This window comes from Biomphalaria glabrata, chromosome 13 (assembly GCF_947242115.1).
Source record: "Biomphalaria glabrata chromosome 13, xgBioGlab47.1, whole genome shotgun sequence".
Classification (NCBI taxonomy): Eukaryota; Metazoa; Mollusca; class Gastropoda; family Planorbidae; genus Biomphalaria; species Biomphalaria glabrata.
The window spans coordinates 14,121,701-14,145,598 of NC_074723.1; the positions used below are offsets into that span (position 1 = coordinate 14,121,701).

At 37.5% G+C, this 23,898-nt stretch overlaps 1 protein-coding gene across 1 annotated transcript in view; it reads right to left on the bottom strand.

Annotated features, from left to right (window-relative positions):
- LOC106057450 (uncharacterized) overlaps positions 1–23,898 on the bottom strand; it is a 111,180-nt gene that overhangs the window by 38,535 nt on the left and 48,747 nt on the right. The window contains exons 2-7 of the mRNA XM_056007959.1: positions 19,896–19,976; positions 11,976–12,050; positions 10,680–10,826; positions 4,060–4,155; positions 2,756–2,935; positions 1,102–1,257 (exon numbers count right to left, since the gene is read on the bottom strand). Of these exons, the coding sequence (XP_055863934.1) occupies positions 1,102–1,257; positions 2,756–2,935; positions 4,060–4,155; positions 10,680–10,826; positions 11,976–12,050; positions 19,896–19,976 (735 nt within the window). The remainder of the gene's footprint in view (positions 1–1,101; positions 1,258–2,755; positions 2,936–4,059; positions 4,156–10,679; positions 10,827–11,975; positions 12,051–19,895; positions 19,977–23,898) is intronic.

Sequence of the window (23,898 nt, forward strand, 5' to 3'; positions counted from 1 at the left end):
CAAATTGTAAGACAAATTTCCTTACGGATAATAAAGATTATTATTATTATTATTATTATTATTATTATTATTATGAATTACAGAAATGGGAATCAAATTGGAGCATGTCTTTCCACCCAGAAAAATGTCAGTTGTTAAGAGTAACAAAAAAACTAAAACAAATTAATTCCACTTATCTTATTCATGGCAAACCAGTAACACAGACTAAAAACGCAAAATACCTAGGTGTTATAATAAATGAAAAACTGTCATGGAATCCACATATTGATGAAACTACAAAAAAATCAAACAAAGCATTAGGATTTATTAAAAGAAATTTCTATAAATCAAATAAGAACATAAGACTAAAATGTTATTTAACCTTGGTTAGGCCAATAATAGAATATTCATCCTCTGTTTGGGACCCCTCAACTCAAGAAAACATTAAGAAACTAGAACAGACACAAAATAGAGCAGTGCGATTCATAACAAACGAATATTCACATTTGACTAGAGTAACACCTTTAGTAAAATCACTAAATTTAGAAAGCCTTCAGGACAGAAGGCTCAAAAGTAAAGTAGCAATAATACATAAAACACTGAACCATAATCTTCAAATACAAAAACACAATTTAATAAAATACTCTGAAAGACACAAAGATAAAGGCACATTCCTCGTCCCATATGCTAGGACAAATTTGTACAAATACTCCTTCTTCCCTAGTGCTATTAGAGCATGGAATGGGTTGCCTGAGCTAGCCAGGAAAACCAGTGACTTGGCAGAATTTAAGTCATTGGTTAATATGCATGACTAAATGCATGACGCGTAGGACGTAATCATCTTCTTTTTTGAAGTAACGTCTGTATTATATAAGATAAGATATAATATAGGGACTATGAACTCTGTCCCAATTTTTCAACCCAACGTCTCTAACAACATTGTTATTGCCAGAACTTCTTTCAGGGTGAAATGGGGAGGGCAATCATCGCACAAGCTATGCCTTCAATTAGAAGCAGTACCACAAGACAGTTTAAAGCAGTACCACAAGACAGTTTGAAGCAGTACCACAAGACAGTTTGAAGCAGTACGATAAGATAGTTATACAGCATTTGGATGTGTACCTGTGGTGGCACTGAGTTTCTCTTGAATGGAGATGAATGGGGTGTTGTCAGTCGGGTTGGGATTTCACTGCGTCTGTTGGCTGCTGCCGAACTGTTATAATTTCTGTCAGTGAAGGAGACATGAGCTACACCACTGGCTTCTACCTGAACTTTAGCCTGGAAGATGATTCAAATGTAAAATATAGTAAACACTTATTTAGTCATTGCATGGAGTCCAAAGATTAATGAATTATTCATGTGACCCTGCAGACCTAGTAGTGACGTATATTTTGTCAGGCTAACACTGACAAACCTGTTTTGCTGTCCATAGATGTCTAATTACATTTTATTTTCAACATCCGCACTTATCTTTGATGGTAGCTTTTCTTTGGGTCTCAAATATGTTTCTCAAAGAAAATTTTGGCCAATTTACAGAGATGCCTACATGCCCAAATGGAAATGTGTATTCCCAGACCTGGAAATGTGTATTTAGAGGGGCAAATGTGTATTTTCCTAAATATAAAGAAATATACTCAGGAAAGACTTAATCATTCAAGCACGTAACATACAGGAAATGCAGCAAACCTAAAGTTATTTATATAAGACATTTTGTACATTTGTCAAATATTTACACTTTTTGTCTTTGTCGTAGACTTTTCTAGAATATGTTAAAATGATGCCATTCTTGTCACTTTGCAATGATTTTATGATCATAATGATGCCTCAAGTGTATTCCACATTACTTAATAGCGACAACAGAAAATTCATTAAAAAGTAGGGGAAGTTTTGTTACAAGTGAAATTAGACTTAAACCAAATGTAATGGTTTGCTTAGCTGGATCAGTGACATCTAATTCTATAAAAGTAGTTTTGTTTATAGGCAATTTCTTTACAAGGTATCCAGACTGTGGAAATATTTTATCACATTTTGAAAGAATTCAGATTTTCTTCTTTCAGACCATTCTTTGCAAAGTTAGCAATGAAAGCTTTCATGCTTATAGATTGCTTATAAAGATATGGTCCAATCTCATTTGAGGACCAGTTGAGGGGTTTGGTATCTGCTGCCTTTAGGCGCTCAAGGAAAGCTAGATTAGAATAATCTTGATCTGTTTAGACTTAGATATGATTTCTAAACCTAGATTTACGTAAATTCTATTATAGGTGCTTGACATCGTAAAAATATCTCTAGTTCTAGATCCAATCTAGATGAATTAGAACTAATCAATCAATTAATTCCCAGTCAGTTTGAAAACTTCATATAAACAGACACATGGAAAGGAACTCCGCTTTGTTTAGATCAGTAAGATCTAGTAAACATTTAAATCTTAGCGCGTTAGCATGCGTGGAAAAACAAAAGCGATATATCAAGTGGTAGATCTAATAAGAGTAGTCAATTTCCAGACATTGTCACACTGATCTATATATATGATTTGCAAGATCTACTTTTAAAAAAAAAAAAATTGATTTAATTTTTTTTTCTTTCTTTTCGGGGGAAATGCGCATTTTCAGACGATAATCGTACTCGCAGATTTTCATGTCCATTTGCATACTAAATACGCAAGCTGCGTACTTGTAGGCAACTCTGAATTCATAACAAAAAGTGTTTGTGTAGTGTTTATATGTATTTGAGTACAATATGTATAAAATTTAATTTTTCTATCTACATGTGAACAGACCCAGTTTTTCTTGTCACCAGCCGTCACTATCTCAACCTCATCTGACTGCCTTCTCCTCTCCATTCGAGACTGGGCTCTCTCCGAAAATGGTGTTGGTGTCGCTATTTCTTTTAGCTTCTTTTGGAGTGCATTCTTGGCCTCTTTCTCTATCTCCCTGAACTTGGCTTGCTGCTCTTGAACCTGCAGGAAATTAAAGCTCAGCTATTTCAATGTGTGGGATGTGAGGCTTAAACAGCTTGCCTACCAATCAAGAGGTCTTAGCTACCTATTAGGGGGCTCCAGTTCAACACCTGGCTCGAGAAGAGTTGTGTTTACAGAGCGCCAAAAAAAAAAAAAAGCATGGAAAAACTTCTCGCAGTAATCCCCCTCACCCCAAACACACACAAAAGAAATTGGATCAATAGCGCTCTGAGCATGCCATAATGATGAAAGTTACGCTATATAAAAGTTGTTATTTTTAAAAGAACTTCATTGCAGTGGCAAGTTTTACTAGAAAAATGTAAGAAATATCAGGTTTGGATATAAATAAATGAAGAAAATAAAATCTGTATTTTAAAATCTAGTTAATACCTAAGACAAGATTCACTGAACAATATCACCCACTTTAAATATGCATATGTGCTTTATCCCATTGGTAAGTGCCAGCAAACTTTTTTGTTTGGATAAGTATCCTCCTACTCTAACACAAGAATGTGTAAGCAACCATTGCAATCATATTTACAAATACAATGCATATTTCCACTGTAACCTCTTTTAACAGTTTTATGGTCTGGGACTATGAACTAAATCTATCAATGACCATCTGAAATAATGAACACCCTCATCTTAAATCTACTCTTTCTCTTTAAGATAGACTGCTTAATAAAAAAAAAATGTAAATGATTTTTGCCACTTTCTGAAGCCAATCAGTAGCATAAGTTGGTATGCAATGTCCAAATGTTTTAGAGCTGGGTGGGCTACAGCTAGAAATTGAGATCTCTATAATACATTGATAGCAGCAACATAAGTTTAGCAGAAATGATCTTTTACCAAAATGTCTGTCCTACCCCTTCAAGACTTAGACTTAGGTCCTCCTGCGCCGTTCGGCGCATTGGGCGGCAAGCTGTCTCCATAATGATCTGTCACTGGCAATGTCTGAAGGAGGAGGACCCCTTCAAGGTAAGGAATTAACTTTTGAGTCTCTATCTGTCTATCAATTGTCCCTATTTTAAATGGTTGTAAACTTAATAGGATTTTCATAAAAATGTTGAATTCCAGTCTATCATGACACTAAAAGGATTTGCAGTCTAAGCAATATAGCCTACCTGTTGTTCTATCAGTTCATGGAATGTAGGCTGTCTCTTCCCTTGTTGGTAAGTGGACTTGAAAGCCTCACCAATGATAGAAATAAGTTCTTCCGCCTAAAATACATAGAAAAATGCAAACTTCAAAATGAAATGGAAATAAGTTGCTTTTTAAAAAAATATGTTTCCTTACCTCCACCCCCTTTAAAACCTTTATCTTTGCAATGCACCCTAGCATAGACTTGTGTAATGTATGGACGTTACCCAACAGATAAATGTCTCACACAGAGTACTGGTATCTAATTCTTAGATAATGAGACAACTTTGAGATCTGAGTGATAAAGAAGCAAGGCAAAGATGGACATGGACCCAACTGAGGGAAATGCCCAGAACAGAATCAGATGGCAAAGTACTGTTGCAGCCCTATGCTGCACTGGGAGTCAAAAGGATTAATGAATTGAAAGAAAAAAATTATAGGGAAGGGGTTAAAAAGAATAAAAAAATACATGTGCGGGTGGTCTGAGAAGGATCTTATGTGACCTTATCAGATTAAGAAGTTCACTTAAGTTACTCAAAGTAACAAGTGACAGTCAGCACATTGTATAAATAATGATTTACTTTAATAACCACTAGAACCAATGACGATACTCTGTTCTAGATTGAAATACCATTTACATTCATACTCAAAGCTAATAATCTAGATTCTATTTTTAATTTAAAAAAAGATTTTTCTTTTAAGTTCAAATTTTGGCCCAGACAGTGTAAGCTGTCAGTTCATAAGGTGCTGCTCAGTCAAGTCTTTAAAATATATGTCAAGGCCAGGTAGAAATGTCATCCTGGCCTGGACTTCAATTGTGATTCCTAAGCAGGGAGTTGGTGACATTATGGGTAAAAAAAAACAAAAAAGGTGTGTGTGTGTGGGGGGGGGGGGGCTGAAAAAAAAGAAAAAAAGGTAATTTTAGGCAACAACACACTGGAAAAAAGGGGAGGGGGGAGCTGAGTTAACAAGTTCATAGGAAATTTGATTCAACAAGTGATAAAGAGATAGACAGATATATAGACAGATAGAGAGAGAGAACAAAAAGAACACAAGGGACAGAAACACTCCCATGTTCCCACTCTGGCATCCCTTTGAAGGAGGTAGAATAGTTTATTCAGAAATAATAAATGACTCTGCTTTTAGCTCCTCGCTCTCACTTACAGACAGGGGATTATATAAGCAGACAGGTTGAAATAACTTCTTAGGTCATTTGCTATACTAGACAGGTAGAGAACACAATACAAACAGTGAACATGTCTTCAGAAGTTTTAAAGATGGCTTCACTTAGTCCACTGACTGAAGTAAGACTTGAAAACAATGTGGGGACACTGCAAATGACTATAAACAGAAATATTTATGCATGTCATTTAATATGTCCAACAAAGATAGATATTGTCTGCCTTTAAAACTAAGGGACTTAAGTTTGCCTAGAATATCTACATTGGCATATCTCAATTTATATCTGTATTTTCACCAAAGTATGTGCAGACTTTTAATTTCCAAGAAACCTTAACACCCCTGGCCTTACACTCCAAAAGTTTTGGGTTGACTTCATTAGGTCCACTTCAGACTTCAGGTGAGCTCACTCCCGCCTCCACTTTAAACAGTACAAGCTGAGAGAAATGTTGTCCTATATGTTTATGAAACACCAGAACCATGTTTGTTAAACAGTGCAGTGGCATAGCTAGGAATTTGCCTTCCTTTAACCTCCTTGGGGGCCCTTGCATTTTGCGTAATATTTAATATTTAATGTAGAAACAATTTTGAACACTCATTTGGGGGCCCCCGAGAAATGTTAAAATTCTCCCCCCCCCACCCCCGCCCTAGGTACGCCACGGACTGTGGCTAGTCCGATCAAATAAATTGAACTGGCCCTTATTAGATATCTTAACCCAAACCCCCATAACAAAAAATGTTTTATCTGTGGTGACTATTTGTCTAAAGTTGAAGTACAAATCATTTTAAAGTGTTGGGGATTATAAACATCTCTCCCCTTTCTTTAAAGTAGCTCAAATAAAATGGGCTCTATTATTTTTTTTTAAACCAGATTTTTGCTTCTTTTGTTTTTTCAATAAGTTAATTTTCACACAATATATATAGATTTTGTTTTCTTTTTACGATTTACGAAATATTTGTGAAGCCGTTTAAGTGACCCATCTTTCCAAAGACAGGGCTATACTTATGGTATGAATTCTTCTTTAACAATGAAAACTTCAGGTTTTTGTTAATGTTGACCAGTTAGTGTTGAAATGGCAGGCTGTGATGGGAGCTGGTGTTTGATGGGGGGGGGGGGGGGGGCATGTCGGTGGGGATGTGAACGTGGTATCAAATCAAAACATTCCCAAGTTAGGACCCGTTCCAAAACTTCGTCAGGAAATACACAAATTGGGCAAGGTTTAAAAACGTTTCGTTCATTGGAATGTCACACATTAGGTGGACATGACATCGGCATGTGTCATATGTTAAAACCTGACTGGGAATGTCTCAAATTAGATAGACATGACATCCAGATGTGTCATGTGTTAGAACCTGTCAGGGAATGTCACACATTAGATAGACATGACATACACATGTGTCATGTGTTAATATTGTACGAACCTGTTAGAGAGTGGAACACACTAGCTCAAAGATGCTCAAACAGATCTAATTATAAAGCTTACAAACCTATATTCCAAATCATTGAACTGATTTAAGATGATCAGTGTCTAACTGTATGTTTCTGTTGTATCTATGATAAATTCACACTCAAGACTAGCACCGAAATTTAGATCTAGAAACAATCAATGTGAGAACAAGCCTATTTTTTTTTTTAGATCGAAGACTTTGAATGCTGTCCATGCAAGTGTCAGAAAGAGCCCAAAATGACGTATTAACGAGTGGAAAACAGCAGAGAATTATAAAACATTAAATCTGTTTTCCAGCACGCTAGATTTAAAAAATTGGTATGAACTAGTTTATGGTTTCACATGAATAACATAACGCAAAAGTGTTTTTTTTTTTGCCTTTTAGGAAGCGACTAAACCACACCCGCCCATAGAAATGAGCCTCCAATTCAATATACAAAGAATGCTCTAGAAAAAAGAAGAGCCCAGTCATGAACTTAAAACAGAATCTGACCAGAACATACAAGTCTTATGGAGAAGAAAAAAAACAACTGTACCGAGCAATGATTTTTGTAACACGAGAATTACGTGAACATAGATTCCATTTGAAAGTGACATACATAAGTAGTTCACATATACGAACTAATGTAACTATAGACTAGTTCTTGTCTGGAGTTCATCATGCTGTCACGTATCTTCTTGTTCAATTATCATTTCTCAAAAATTGTAATTAAAGTTTGTACATGTATGGTCACAGACAAATCACGGCCAGTCAAGACAACTCTTATCTTACCAGAGAGATTTCATACATATAATCCAATGAGTCCTCGTACAATAAAATACCTATACCAGCACACACAAAAGAGATCTATCTGAGAGTCTAGTATTAAATGTAAATATCCGTGACTTATTGAAATCTAGCCCAAGGCAGAAGAATAAAAACCCAGATTACGCTCGATAAAAGCAGCACATACCAATAAATGAATTGGTTTCATCAGCCAGGAAACATAGCGCGCACTTACAAGTCAAGTCGAGAAACCAGGCCTTCAATCACCGCTTCACCCACACAACGCTGGAGGGGGGAGGGGGTGCTGACAAACAATAATATTACCCAACTTCCCAACAAATTAAATAGACTTGGTCGTCGTCACATGGGATGGCCAAGACGAAACGTTGGCCAAAGGACGAGTATATGTTTGTATGTGGGGTTAGGGAGGAGGTCATATTCCTTTTTTTTTATATTCCCCCTAAGAATGTGTGTGTGTGGGGGGGGGGGGAGATGTGGGTTTGAACAGGAGGAGAGTGAAGGCGGCATCACTTTCAATCTGCGTTGACACATACAAAAGTTGACAAGGAAATTAAACGACTTCAAGATGGCCTCAACCACGTCGAGCGCGGGGCAGGACAAAGTAAAACGGAACACGTAGATCTACATGACACACTGGGCAGCATGTTCCGCCTGGACATAAACAGAGGCAGAAGGAACAGAGGCAGAAGGCAAATACATTTCACTAAATTATTGGAAATTGTGTTTGACTCGGCTCGAGAAAGACAATGCGAGCGCACTATATGCATGTTTCCATTAAACGTCATTCTTGGGATATACATCACTCCACACCCACACACCCACTTGTGTAGTACAAGTTTCCAGTTTTGGCCTGTTCACAATCCAATTGATTATAACTGTATTACAGGAAAAATCTAATCCATTTTTTTTTATTGTTTTAGCAAACACACAAACACTAACTCGTGATCAAATTGAATTTATTTTTAAGGGAAGAATATTTGCAGACATGCTTTTTATTCTTTATTTTGACGCCTTCGATTACTGACCTCAAAATACACCAGGTCCTAAGAGAACAAACAATCTGCTTAGCTGACAGAAGCCGCAAATGCAAATCTAATTTGGAAAAGAAAACAATATGAACAAAGGGGAAACAATCTGAGGTTTAGGAAAGTGGACCTGGACAAAACGTGCTCTTGGGCCCACAAAACTGGGGGAGGCGGTGGTGATGAAAATATTGAAATATTGCAGACAGTGCGGGGGCTGTGTGTGTGTGTGAAGATTGTGACAATTTTATCTTTATTTTGTTCCTCAATCTTCGACTGTCACAATTCGGGTTGGCTAATATCTAGTAGACAAATACAAACAATAAAACGAGGCGATGACTTAAAATAAAATAGCAGCCTAAATAAGAGTGGAAAATAAAACGTAGGTTGGGGATACAGAAGTACTTGCATTGACAAGAAAAAGTGCCTTCTCCCCTATCAAATAAATGTATGCCCAATTTTTACCTTGCATCTAATCATTGATCTAAACATTGCTAAATACCAAAAAGTAGATCTAGAACACTGTCCTATGTTCAAACGTCATACGTTCCTTATGTTCTGGTTGTATGTTCATGTCGCTCTACAAATCAATACATCATCACCGTTGCAATGTCACGCACTGCTGTTCTTATATACAAATGGTAATTTTATATATTTTTTTTCTTTTGTAGTTTTGAAAATTGACTCTAAGGTTTATATAAACATCTACTTTTGTTCATCCCTGAAACTGAGGATGTTTCCCAGACTAGCAGCATGTGAGAGACAGTCAGAGACGTGTACGTACCCAGACCTTAATGGTGATCTACTTAACTATCTACAGTGTTCTTTTATCATGTTAGTAAAGAATTTATCCTTTGAGATTTCACTAGAGCTTAGTCGTGTTTGATGAGCCCCAGAACAGAGACCTTCACCCAGATTCACCATGGACCAGTGTGCAATGAGCGCATTGACGTTAATGGTGAAATAACAAACTATGTCTGGTGGTGTTTCTTCATGTTAATAAGGAATTTCAAATTTGAGCTTAGTCGTGTAATGATGAGCCCCTAAGGGCAGAACAGAGACCTTTCACCCAGATTCACCATGGACCAGTGTGCAATGAGCGCGTTGACGTTAATGGTGAAATAACAAACTATGTCTGGTGGTGTTTCTTCATGTTAATAAGGAATTTCTAATTTGAGCTTAGTCGTGTAATGATGAGCCCCTAAGGGTAGCACAGAAACCTTTCACCCAGATTCACCATGGACCAGAGTGCAATGAGCATTGTTTTGTTGCAGCAAGGCAGACACACTGCACAATTAAAATTTAAGAAAATAAATAAATATCTCGGTGAAAGAAATTTAATTAAAAAATATTTTTACACGGTAAAAACTAGACGAAACCAAAATATTATTTGATGATTTTCTCAGCCTTGTCTAGGCCAAAAGAATATATTGCATGGTATGTGACCCTATTTAATTCCACAAAACACAGAAGCATGTGCCAAGTTGCAGGAGTAAGGAGAGTTGTCCCAACATTTCACGTGTCCATCTCCTAGGAGTGAGGGTACGTAAAGTCTCAGTGAAAACAATGTCAAACAGTCAGTGACCATTATATAAACCCTGGGGAGAAACATCCGCTTAGCTCTACAGTACAGTGTGTGTTAATGTTATTGTGGACTAGCAAGTCATTGATCAGAACATATTTAGACAAAGAAAATGAGTAATTTCAGTTGAATCGCACTTGATCTGTATGTAGTTATTTCTGTTAATGTATAGGGACGGATAAAATATATAGAGTTCTCATATGATAAGGGAAACTTACATGACGATAGATAATTCTTCTCTTTATAGTTATGTTTATAAATATCATTCAAGTACCAGTTCTCCAAATAGCGCCACTTCAATACGCTATGTAAAGTTTCTCTTTCAGGCCTTGTGATCTAATGGGCAGAAGATGCCTATGGCCAACAGTTAACATGGCCAGCACAATGACAGACCACCTTTATTTTTTCCCAACTAATATAATTAGAGCTGGGTGGACTCAGCCCTAAAGATCCAGAAAATTAAAAATGCCAGTCTTCACAAGGATTTGAACCTGGGACCCTACAGTTCAGAAACCAAGCATTTGACCACTCAGCCACCACACATCCATTACGTTATGGAAGCTATGGAGAGATTGTGGGCCTTTACCTGCTCGGCAGTGTCCGTGATGAAGGCATGACAGTACTGGACCTCTGCACTGGTTTTGGGTTCCCTGGCTAGGAAAGAGAACTGGCAGTACTCTGGGTCACACGTGGCGTACCATATTCGCTTCAAGGAATGGTCCATGAAGACATTCTGAAAACAATCAATAATCGCACATCATAATTTAATATACTATACCATTCATGTTAATTAAAGGTGACCATATAAAAAAAAATACAACTGAAGAACCAAAGTACACTAATATCAATAATAAAGTTGAATATCTTTACAAAACAAAGATAAAAAAGTAAAGATAGATAATCCACTTTCTTTGTAAGATATTAAAAATTCGAAAGTTGCTTCCCTTAGAATTAGCGTTCAGGAGTAGCAAAGCACATAGGTTGATGACGAAAACAGTTCTCTTTTCCTCGAAGATGGCTATGATATCAGGGGCGTGGCTAGGAATTTTCCATCATTTGGGGGCCCGGAGGCTTTACTTCTTTAGGGGCCCCTGCGTAATATTTAATACTTAATGTAAAAAAAAAACTCGTTTGGAGGCCCCCCTCAAGAGGGTGCCCGGGGGAATTTTCAAAATCTCTCCCCCCCCTCCTACCCACACCCTAGCTACGCTACTGTATGATATGGAATCTAATTCTCAATTTAAAAATCCGGCCATTTTTATATAGCATGGGTAGATTTGGTCTGCTGCAGATATGCCTGCTTCTTTTCTCAGCATTTTTTAAAATGAGAGTAGCTTAAAGTATTTTTGAAAAGAGTATCATGGACATGGGTAATAAAATTATCACAGATTATATTCACATGTGACTGTATACAGGACAGTACAAAGACATTATCATCATATGTGACTGGATTTAGGACAGTATATAGATATTTCTGATGGAATGAATCTTTGTTTCGATAACTAATGCTTTGCTATTCTGGTTAAGCAAAATGGATTTTAGTTATCGAGTTTTCCTTTACATTTTGGTATTTATAATTTCTTTAAGGAAAAGAAAGACACAATTCTTTTAATTTAAATTATCTGTCTGTGTGTGTATCCTACTGTCCAAAATGAAATGACGCCACTAGCTGTAAAAGACAATAAAAGTATAATAGTTTGTAGTAGTATTCGAATTTAACGAAATAACATACTAACATTATAAACAGGTCAGTTATTGTGATTACTTATTGACCAGTGTGAAACCTACATGAATGGGGAATAATCAGAAACTAAAGGAAATCCTTTCTCGAGATCTTCTGTTCTTCAATCAAATGGTGGAAACAAACAAAACAACAACTTACATTATTTTCTTTCAGTATAACTTTGACTCCGTTGTTGGAGATGACCAAATTGACCGCTCTACTGTCACGGGCAGTCTGGAAGGAAACAAGACAAGACATTAATCAGTTGAATCAAATACAATTAAAGCATGGGGCATGTGGAGACTGTTTCAGACCATTAGCTACGGAAATAAAGAACTCTCTATGTAACTTTCAAATTTAGTCAGCTTTGGTCAAATATTAGAATATTTGCGTTAGAGTTAACATATAACAATTTTCCTCATTAGACGAAATAGTTGACTGGATAGCATAATGACCAACCACATGAAGGTGTATAAATAGATATCAAGTCTAGTAGCACAAGAGTACATTCCCAAATAACATATACAATGTATCATCTTCACCTAAAAAGTTATACATACAAGACAACAAGAAAAAAGAAACAACTCAATCATCCTGGAACTTTAATGTGACGTAGTGCTGAGGCAGTTAGCTGTAGACGAGAGAGTGACCGACTCCATTCACGTCTAACTGTCCAGCACTGTGTACTATCAAATCCTTTGTATTAAGATACCAATCATCACAGATGTGGGGCAACTTTTTTCTTTTTTTTTTTCTGTGACTAAATAAGAAACAGCAAAAAAAAAACAAACTTTGTTCTGTATGACCCACACAATCTCTACCCAATATGTCCCTCTCTTGTGCTAATCACTTGATGCACTCATCAGTTCCCTGGACATCGTTCTGGCCGCTCTCTGTCCACACACACACAACAACACGTAAACACAGTTCTAGAGATGGTCCTAACCCACCCTCACTTACCCTCCTTCTTCTTCAGAAAAGACAGCGACAAACATGTTTGTTAACATATTGTGGCCCCCCCCCGAGCTTTGCCATATCTAAATTTGAGACCTGAAAGTCAAATGATAAAACAAAACTATTCCCGCCATTCCAGGCTTAAAAATAACACTGGACATAAACAGCGCTCAAAAGTAAAGACAGTCGCACACAGAATCCTGTCAAGTGACGCTGTGAATGTTGCTCCGGTAGCTCGGTTTCAAACTCTTCTGTTCATTGCGTTCTTGAATGTACTCGCTTCCACTAGTGGAATGGATGTCATAAAAACATGAAACTTGAATTGACCAATGAACTAGCTGTTTAACAATTTTCAACTTTGAGTTGAGCGTAAGTGCTTCACTCTGATAAGTGCCTCACTATACTACCTAGAATACGGTCGCAAATAAATAGACAAGTGTGCGTCACCACGTGATGGTCGTCTAGTCCAATGAAATGCTTCCATTCTTACAACATTTGTTGTAGATCTAGTTATTGCTAGAGCCGAAGTTTTTTATTGACCTTACAACTGAAGACCTTTTCACGACGATTTTTTTTTTTTTAAAGGGACATATAGGAAGTCTGCAGACTATAAAGTTTCAACATGCTTGATAAGATGAACTTAGAAATTAGTTCTAGATGAAAATAATAATAAATATTAAAAAAATAATAATCATCGATAAAAAAAAAAGGCCGCTACATTTATTGACATCGCCGTACCACTATCTCTTAACTTAAGAAAAACTAAGTTGGAAAAACAACCAAAACATGGGAATCTAGGCTTGAAGATTAAGCGTTTTTGGAAGTTATCCAAAATAACACTATACCCCATTGTTATATCGACCGAGGGGATAATAACAACTGACCTCACAGATACCTTCAAGGTCCTCAACATTCCTAGGAATATCCTCGTTGCCTGTCGGAGGGCGGTACTGCTGCAGACTTGTCAGATCACAAAAAAAAAAAAAAATTCTCAGTGGAAACTGTTAAAGGGACTACGATGTTTCCCTTTAACGAAACTCGACCCTGGCAGTGCCAGAGAATGACTACTCGTTCGTTTCTAACAACAATACTACTACTAAGGCTTGTCTTCGAGTCCGAAGATTAATAAGGAATGCAGTATTTCCCGTGGCTACGAAGCCCCAGCTGCGACCCATAAGTGTGCGTCACCATGCGAAGGTCGTTTACTCCAATCCATTCTTACAACATTCACGCAATGACTGACAAACGTAAAGCCAGAGAGTCAGTATACGTTTTGTAATAAAAGACCATGCCGGAAGAACAGCTGAGAAAGAAGGCTCAGGGTAAAAGTGTTATAAAACCATGTTTGAAACCAAACATAACATGTCAAGCATCATGAAATGACCAATTATCCACGGTGTCACAGTACGCTCCCACTTGGCAATCCGACACTTTCTCCTCCGCGTGGCCAAGTGTTTACATAGATCTACACGCATAGAGGAAAAATAAAGCTTATGAGACCTCGATGAAGAAAGGCAGAAAAAAAAAGACCCTTTCACGTGGACACAGAGGTCACAGGGAGGTGCAGGGACTCTAGGTCAGTATCGATCTGTTTTCTCAGACGACATCGCCGAGGTTAAGGAATCGATGGGAAACGTTTGATTGGAGGGCTCTCAATGAAGAGGAGGGGGTGAAAGAAGAGAAAAAGTCCACCAAATAATATTGTCGAAAACCTTGAGCATTGCTTATCTTTCATCTTTCAGACATTTCGATTCATTTAGAAACTCAAAAGCCAGCAAGTTTTTTTTTCCCCCTTCAGAACTTCAATGTGTTGAAATGAAGCCTTGAAGGCCTCCTTAGGTAGACATGTACTTCAGAAGAAGACAAGCCAACACGTACAGTAGTGCTAATGTTTGGACACTCGTTGGACGTTGCTGTAAAGACATACAGGAAATTAAAAAAAAACACTTTAAAAGCAACGACGTTCTGAGCAGTCGCTGAATGAAACTCACTCCTTTGTTGTTGTTTTTTTAATGTTTATTAAGATTCAGTTGATGGCGTCTCATGAAGGGTTGATGTAGCTGTCCCTCATGAAGGGTTGATGTAGCTGTCCTTCATGAAGGGTTGATGTAGCTGTCCCTCATGAAGGGTTGATGTAGCTGTCCTTCATGAAGGGTTGATGTAGCTGTCCCTCATGAAGGGTTGATGTAGCTGTCCTTCATGAAGGGTTGATGTAGCTGTCCCTCATGAAGGGTTGATGTAGCTGTCCTTCATGAAGGGTTGATGTAGCTGTCCTTCATGAAGGGTTGATGTAGCTGTCCCTCATGAAGGGTTGATGTAGCTGTCCTTCATGAAGGGTTGATGTAGCTGTCCCTCATGAAGGGTTGATGTAGCTGTCCCTCATGAAGGGTTGATGTAGCTGTCCTTCATGAAGGGTTGATGTAGCTGTCCCTCATGAAGGGTTGATGTAGCTGTCCTTCATGAAGGGTTGATGTAGCTGTCCCTCATGAAGGGTTGATGTAGCTGTCCTTCATGAAGGGTTGATGTAGCTGTCCTTCATGAAGGGTTGATGTAGCTGTCCTTCATGAAGGGTTGATGTAGCTGCCCCTCATGAAGGGTTGATGTAGCTGCCCCTCATGAAGGGTTGATGTAGCTGTCCCTCATGAAGGGTTGATGTAGCTGTCCCTCATGAAGGGTTGATGTAGCTGCCCCTCATGAAGGGTTGATGTAGCTGTCCCTCATGAAGGGTTGATGTAGCTGCCCTTCATGAAGGGTTGATGTAGCTGTCCCTCATGAAGGGTTGATGTAGCTGTCCCTCATGAAGGGTTGATGTAGCTGTCCTTCATGAAGGGTTGATGTAGCTGCCCCTCATGAAGGGTTGATGTAGCTGTCCTTCATGAAGGGTTGATGTAGCTGTCCCTCATGAAGGGTTGATGTAGCTGCCCCTCATGAAGGGTTGATGTAGCTGCCCCTCATGAAGGGTTGATGTAGCTGCCCCTCTTGAAGGGTTGATGTAGCTGCCCTCCTCATGAAGGGTTGATGTAGCTGCCCCTCATGAAGGGTTGATATAGCTGCCCCTGTACTTCTAGAAAATCAACAATGTCTAAAAATGAACATATGACGATAATAAAATATTAATTTCATTGTATATGGCGCTGTTAAACAAAATCTTGGGTACATGTGCTATGACGGTGATGCCCAAACAACGGCTCGCGGAACTAGTCCGCGATTGTGATGCGGTGCTATCTAAGGAATGTGAAAGAAAAAAAAAAGTGTACGCAGAGGAGCCATCTATGTAGTTACAATGTCTTAAGCATCGCTTCTATTTCATTATTGAAATTGTCATTACAGCTTACGCCTTATTTTCTTTGTTTAAAACTTTAAACAGTTGGGATGTGTGGCCGAGAGGACGTGGCTTGGCTACCTATCAAGGGGCTCGAGGTTCGACACCCGACTCGAGCTAAGTTGTGTTTACTCAGAGGTTAAAGATAACCCACAACTGGACCATAGCGCTATGAGCATGTAAGTTGCGCTTTGTAAAAGCTAATTTAAAAAAAAAAGGTTAATTTTTATTTTCTTCTCTTCGTTAAAAAAAAATAAATTTTTAAGTAATTTAAATAAACATTAAAGAACGCTTAATACAAACAAAAAAGCGCACAGGGATTGCAGAACTACTGATGCTGATATAACAGTGACATTTCAATCTGAGATATGCTAATTCTGCTGTCTTGACGTGACAAGTAGAGATAGGGGGTGGGAGTGGGAGTGCTCTGAAATAAAATATAAGAGCATGAAATTGAGTCCTTGGAGGCGATTTGGGTGGCGTGGCTGATAGGACACTAGCTATCACGTGACTGACAGGGGCTATTCCGAGAGGAGCAGTCGATCAGTTTGCGCATGCGCTGGAGCGAGCATCGCTTACGAGCAGCTGACATGAAAATGTCCGACAGGTTAGAAAACATTGGTCAGCTGAGGACTGGACATACAGAACTGACACCAGACGACATACTACTTCCTACAAAGCTTTTTCTGTACGACTGATTAAGTACTACCGAACCATAATAAGAACTAAAGCCGAATGTTATAATATAAACTGGAACATCAATATTTGCATTAAACTGAGTTCCTTGCAATCTTATGCCTGACAATACAAGCCAACGAAACAAAAAAATTAAAATTATTTGACGTAAAAAAAAAAATTACAAAGAGAGTGTTTGTGGAAACACAAACTCACAATCGGCCCCCGAAGTGGCCACACAGGCAGGTAAGAAGGCAGGCTTCAATATGTTCATCATGAATATCAGAAGCTATGAACAACAAATGATCAACAACCACAACCTTATCGTCGTCCAAACAAAAAGAAGTCATGGTAGAAAGTCGTCTTGCCTATATGTTTGTATTGTTAGGCTGACTGACAACATGATACCACAGGGTACGGAGATTTATTAATGTTACCGGTACTTTTGTTTACATGTTAATAAACATATTTATTCAATGTTATGGTATGTTTCAGATATGGTTCAGTGTGAGCCTGGCCTAGCCCAAGGGTCGGCAACCTGCGACTCGCGAGCCCCATGCGGCTCTTTGGACGTTAAACTGCGGCTCTTTAGTTCCATACTCTAATCTAATTGTATTCATTTTATCGAACAAAAATTTAATCGATTAACTCAAATTAGGCACCGATTCAATCTCTCAGCCACTTGTACTTGCTTTTCACCGCACCCCCTCCCCTCCCCATGTCCTCAAATGTGACTTTCTTCTGCCTTATCACATGATGTAGATGAGTCTAGCGACATAAAAGACATGGCACAAGTTGACTTTCTGTCAGGTAAATGTCTTCCCAACGATTGCTAGCGCCCCTGTGACAAACTAGGGAGAAAATTTAGCGAATGCCGTGCAAAAATGCCTTGAAGACAATAAGATCGATTTAAATAAACTCGTTTCAATAGCAACTGATGGAGCCAGAAGTATGAAAGGAAAAAATAAATAAGAATCTGCGATTCTCAACGAATTTCTTAAGTTTCAGTGCTTAATTCACCAAGAAGTGCTTGTCAAAAGCACTCTACCATCGTCAGTTTAAAGAATTCTTAAACGAAATGGATACTCAGAATTCCGACGTTCTTCTTCCCGATAAAGTGCGTTGGCTTTCTACAGGTATGATGTTAAAACTTCCAGCTTTGTGCTTGAATGAAATAAATAATGAAATAAAACATTCCTAAATGAGAATGGTATTAATCACTCTGAATTAGAAAACAATGAATGGTTGCTAAAATGTTACTCCATGATGGATATATCAGGAAAAGTAAATAAGATGAATTTAAAACTACAAGAAAATGAAAACCCAGCCGTTGTTTTGGTAGAAGATAAGAGCGGTGGCCGAGCAGTGAAGCGCTTAGCATCCGAACCGGGGTCCCAAGTTAGAATCTTGCTAAAGACTGGGATTTTTAATCTCTGGATATTTTTTGGGCGCTTCTAAATCCACCCAGCTCTAATAGGTACATTAGTTGGGGAAAGTAAATGCGGTTGGTCGTTGTGCTGGCCACATTACACCCTCGTTAACCGTGGGCCACAGAAAGAGATGACCTTTACATCATCTGCCCTATAGATCGCAAGGTCTGGAAGGGGAACTTTACTTATTCAGAGCGATATCGCGATAAAACCTGTGCAACTGTTGACAGGAATTACTTCAGCACATAAAAAACAATTACAGATGAATTTGCTGAGAGATTTAAGCATTTCAAAACCAACAAAACCATTCAAGTATTCATAGCAAATCCTCTCAACACAAATAGTAACCAAATCCATATTGAGCCATTTGGAATTGATACTGGACATTAAAAACTAAAGCTTTGTGGAGTGGAGGATTTACAGATTTGAAAAGCAAGTTGGAAGATTTGGATGTCCAGAAATGTATGTACGTAACGCAACAAAAGTGTAAAGCTTTCAAAGAAATGCCTCGAGATGAGTCATTTATATTCTACGCGTGGAATTGTCTTCCAGATTGCTACAGTGAAGTGAAAAGGTTGGCAATTGGAGTGCTAACTATATTCGGATCGACATATTCATGCGAGCAAGCGTTCTCTTGCATGAATATAATTAAAATTAAAGTAAGAACTAACAATTGAAAATTTAGAGTCGTGTTTCATCACAGTGTTTGAAACTATAAATAACAATTGATGAGCCAAATGTATCCAAACTTCTAAAACTAAAGCCATCGCTACAACTGAATTTGTTTGCTTAATTGTTTTGTTATTGAAGTACAAGTTAGTGTTGTATGTAAATGTTGAATTCTTTTATTTTTTTTTTTACATACATAATAAGTAATTATCTAATAATCCCATATATATATATATTATCTAATTTGTTGTGAAAAACACTAGTCATATAAGTAGATATTTCTTTCTTATGAATAAATATATTCGTTTTTATTCATCAAACAACTTTGAAAGTTTGTAAATAGTAATTTTTTACTATTCCGACTAAAAAGGTTGCCGACCCCTGACCTAGATGTTTTTTTTTTAGTGGTTATGTAATTAATGGCCTCAAGGAAGAAACTTTTTCTTATTGAAAAGTCCGAAGGTGGGACGTTTGTATTCAAATGCATTTCGCTTGTGTAATTCAAAACGTTGCTAATTAAATGTTTTAAAATTGGTTTGACTTATTAACATACTAAATGCATTCTTTCTCTTTTAAAACAAAATAGAAAACATTTTTTTAAATATTAGTAGATAGTAGAAAACAATTTAGTATTAAGAACATTTTTATAACATTATTTTGGGAAAAAAAGAAAGCTATTGAAAAAAAAAATGTTTTAAAACATACAGAAAAACTATTCCCTCCATTATTATAGCCTCTTCTGTTGTTGTTGTTTTTAGCATTCATAGGGAATAGTTTTAAAATGTTTTTTTTTTCTTATGCAAGTGGACAAAAAATGCTTGCATATTTAATTTTCGCTTTCCGAAACCAAAAAAAAAGTAGCTGTTGCACCAGAACTTTGCAAGATCTAAAAAAAAATATGACCTCGAATTTTCAATATATTTTCTAGATTTAGCTATCTAAACGGACAGACAGACAGAACATACAAAACTAATAGCGGCTATTCCCCTTTCGAGGCCGCTAAAAGAAAATGCGATCATGTGTACTGACCCTGATTTGTTCCAGTTGTGCTTCCATCTGTCTCTCTCTGGCTTCCTTGTCACTCCCAGACACAGAGAACGTACCAATATACTGCAAAGAGAGAGGAGAGAGAAAAAAAAGTCAGTAAAATCCTATTTTAAAATAGCTTAATGTATACTAACACAAGGGATCCTTCGTATCTGACAAGTTGTGAACTTATTAAATACAAATTATAAAAATGCCAAACACGTCGGAGAAAGAAAAAAAAAGGGGGGGGGGGCAAAGTTGTAGCATTAGCTAATATAAAACATTCTCTCGGATGGCCTTTAATGGTTTGTTTTGCTTTATATGTTTCGGATTTTCTCTCAGAATTGAAGACGATTTGATCTTAGCCCAAACTTCCTGCAGGACGGCAGGGGATGGGCAGGGATCAGATCCTGGACCATCGCGATGACAGCCCAGAGCGCATGACTCCGTGAATATGTCCGACAGGCTAGAAAACATTAGGAAGAGCAATCGTATGTAGCTGGGAGAAATAGAGAGAGGGAGAAATGGGGGAGAGAGGGGAGAAAATGGGGGAGAGAGGGGAGAAAATGGGAGAGAGAGAAGAGGAAAAAAAAGGAAAAGGGAAAGGAAAAAGGAAGAGAGAAAGAGAGAGACAGCGAACCTAAATAATACAGATATTTGTATTGATCTTAGCTTACTTATTTTTAAGTTAGGGGTTAAAAAAAAAGTAAGACCCATATAATTTCATTCCAGGTCAGTGACAGCAATCAATAGAAACCAAAATCTCTGGAAGTGATTCAGGGACATGAGATTAAACTTGTCCAAAAATAACTACACGAATTAATCTGGAGGAAAAATTTAAGAACATTATTGATCTCTTTCGTTAAACATAATAACAATGGTATCAAAAAATATGAGGTGGGGGGGGGGCACAAATTAGTTTAAAGAAAAATGGTTAAAGTAAAACTTGAGAAATAAAACTTCCTTTAACTGTTTCCATTCTTTGTATTTTGTGGTTACGTTATGTAGCGCTTCCAAAAGGTGCTAGACTTCTTCAAGTATGGCTACCACTCCGTTGAATATGTATTCTTAGTCACATACTGTAACATCTACAAGTCATGTTTGAGTTTTAGTTTGACTGACCCACCAACTCACTTTATCCTAAGATAAACAAACTTAGTTCCAATGGCAGAAAGCTACAGTTCTGTGTATTACTATGGTGAATCTCCGCTTAGCCCTCACTCACACGGAGTTTGATAATGATAAAGATGATGTTCCATTGCGGGAAAAAAAGGAAACAAAAATAATTGTTACGCACCCAAAATGTTTCATTTAATGTAACAAAAAAACAAACAAACTTTATAGCCGCAAAAGTGCCATTGTCCAGTCCAACTACGCCCCATGTTTTGTCTATATCTTATTTAATGGTCAGGCATTACAGCCTGTTTTTTTTTTTTTAATTGAAAGAGTTAAATTCATCCAATGTTCCGTTCTTTAGCTCTTCCAAAACAAAAAACACAAAAAAGGGAGTAAAACAGAGTTAAAGAACTGAACACTGGATGAATTTATTTTGAAAAAGTTAAAAGAGTGAACACTGGATGGATTTATTTAGGAAGGTGTTAAAATCCAGTAGAGTGAATCCACTAAATATAATGTGTGATGATGTGTATATTTTGGAAGACTTGCTTTGAAGTTTCATTGATTCATCTTTCAAAATGATTTCCCTTGTTCTACAGACCGTTGTGAACCTCTTCCCCACGTTTCACTGAACAGACCAGAGAAAGTGATTCTTGTTGACATCCTCAACCCAGGCTAAGGTGAGCATCAAAGGTAAATGTGCCAGCAACAATCACACATCAGCGTACATTCCAAACATGAATGGACTTTGGAATAGCAAGACATTGTTGAATCAACATTAAAGATGATCATCTGACTGGTTTCCAAGCCTGGACATCAATTAAAAGGCAGTTGTTGCTTAAGGATCAAATACCCTCTCTCCAAACAGCTGACGGGTTCCTATCCTGCAAAGGTGTTACCTCTAAGCTTGGAGTGAGGTGTTGGTGAGTTCACAGTGTGCCAGACAGCCAAAACTATGTTTAGAAACGTAGGCTCAGCATGTGAAAGTTGGTCTTTAGGGAGAAAGTCTCCATCGCCTGGTCGTTAGTCAGTGGGTAAACAAATTAGATCTAGTAGCAACATGAAACAATCAAAATATACAAACTCCTTTTATTAAAAATAAAAAATAAAGCGTATCTAAAGGGGGAGAAATCCGTAATTTAAACTATTTTCAACCAATATTGTACAAGTTATTTCCCTTATTTATTAGATAACAAACATAAAAATATATATGTACCAATAATTAATTGACTAATTGAGTATTTTTGTTTTCTTGATTCATGTTTTGTTACGTACAAAAAAAAAATACTCAGTCAATTAATTATTGGTAATTCAAAATTTTGTTTGATATCGAACAAGCGATGTGTGTGTGTGTGTGTGAGAGAGAGAGAGAGAGAGAGAGAGAGAGAGAGAGAACAAATTTATAGCATGCTTATAAAGCTACATAATACGTAGTTATCCTCCCCTCCCACCCTAATATAAGATCTGTAATACTTGGAAAACAAAGGCTCGTTGAAACCGTGTCAAGGCCACAGTCGTTTGCCAACGCGAAATCGTGAGTTCTCCATAACGTTAAGTGGCTCACACATCCATCAACACGTATTGACCTAAATACTAGATGTTACCCCTCCCCTGCCCACAGACTGCGACGAGGGCAGGTCTCACTTAGACAGTGATCAAAACACGACCTATATCATCGCGTTCAGTAAACACATCGGTGTTGTCTATCCAGACAGATACAATAGATATGTGTGTGTGTGTGTTTACTGGCTTGGCAAGGTGAGGTAACAGTTGTAGGATTGGCTGGAAATCAAGCTGATCTCAGCATAATCTTATGCATGTCAACAATGCAAGGTGGGTGCGTGAGTGGGAAGTGTCTACGGGAGACAGGTGAAAGCAGGTCTAGAACAAGTCTGTAAGTAACATCTACACATTCGATTTCTCGGATCCACAAAGCTGGTGGTTTACTGTTATTACCAGCTTTCTTCTGTCAACTCCGTGGTGGTGTATGACTGCCGCCAAATAATGTAGATTATGCATAATCAGCTTTACCACTCCTTGAACATGAACGAATACGTTTTTTTACATTTCCATTAAAAGAAGCTATAATGACATGTAAAACATATCCATAATCGATGACTACACAAATCAATAAAATTAATTAATCAGTTAATCAAGATGTTATAAGCGTAGGGAAGATAAGCCATGTGTAGAGAACTAGGTAATTCGCTAAAAAAATGAAATTAAAAATACCGGTAGTCTATAAAACCCATTTTCATAAGTAATTGAATAGCTGAGTGGCTAACACGTCGGACTTCCATTGTGGAGGCTCGAGATCTCGAGTTAGGATTCAGATTCAAGCAACTTTAAAAAAAAAATGTTTTTGAAAAGGGAGCACCAAACATTTTTCCCAGACAAATAAAGTAATTGATACAATTACACGCAATAAATGTTCTATCCTCAAAAAAGTATTTTATATACTTTTTTTTTCTGTGCCCCAAAGCTCTTGGATTAAGTTATTTCCTCCGGAAGGCCGATGTGTACTTGTTTTACATGTGTTATTTTTTGTTTGTTTCAAGTTTCAGATGTTCCTTCAGAATTGAAGATTATTACATCCTAGCCCTAACCTACCACAGGACGGCGGGGGACTAAAGAAACTAATGCAGAAAGAGTTTACAAAAAGTATATAAAAATTAAACACTTAACCCAAAAAGTAAGCAGACAGCTGCAGAGTGAATACATAAACAATGTAATATCTAAAGACAACAACAAAAACCTATGGTCATACATTAAGTCTAAGAAAATGGAAACAACAGGCGTAGCGCCATTAAAAGATGAACATAACATAATACATAATGATAATGAAACTAAAGCAAACATTCTAAACAAATACTTTGCATCAGGAGACAAA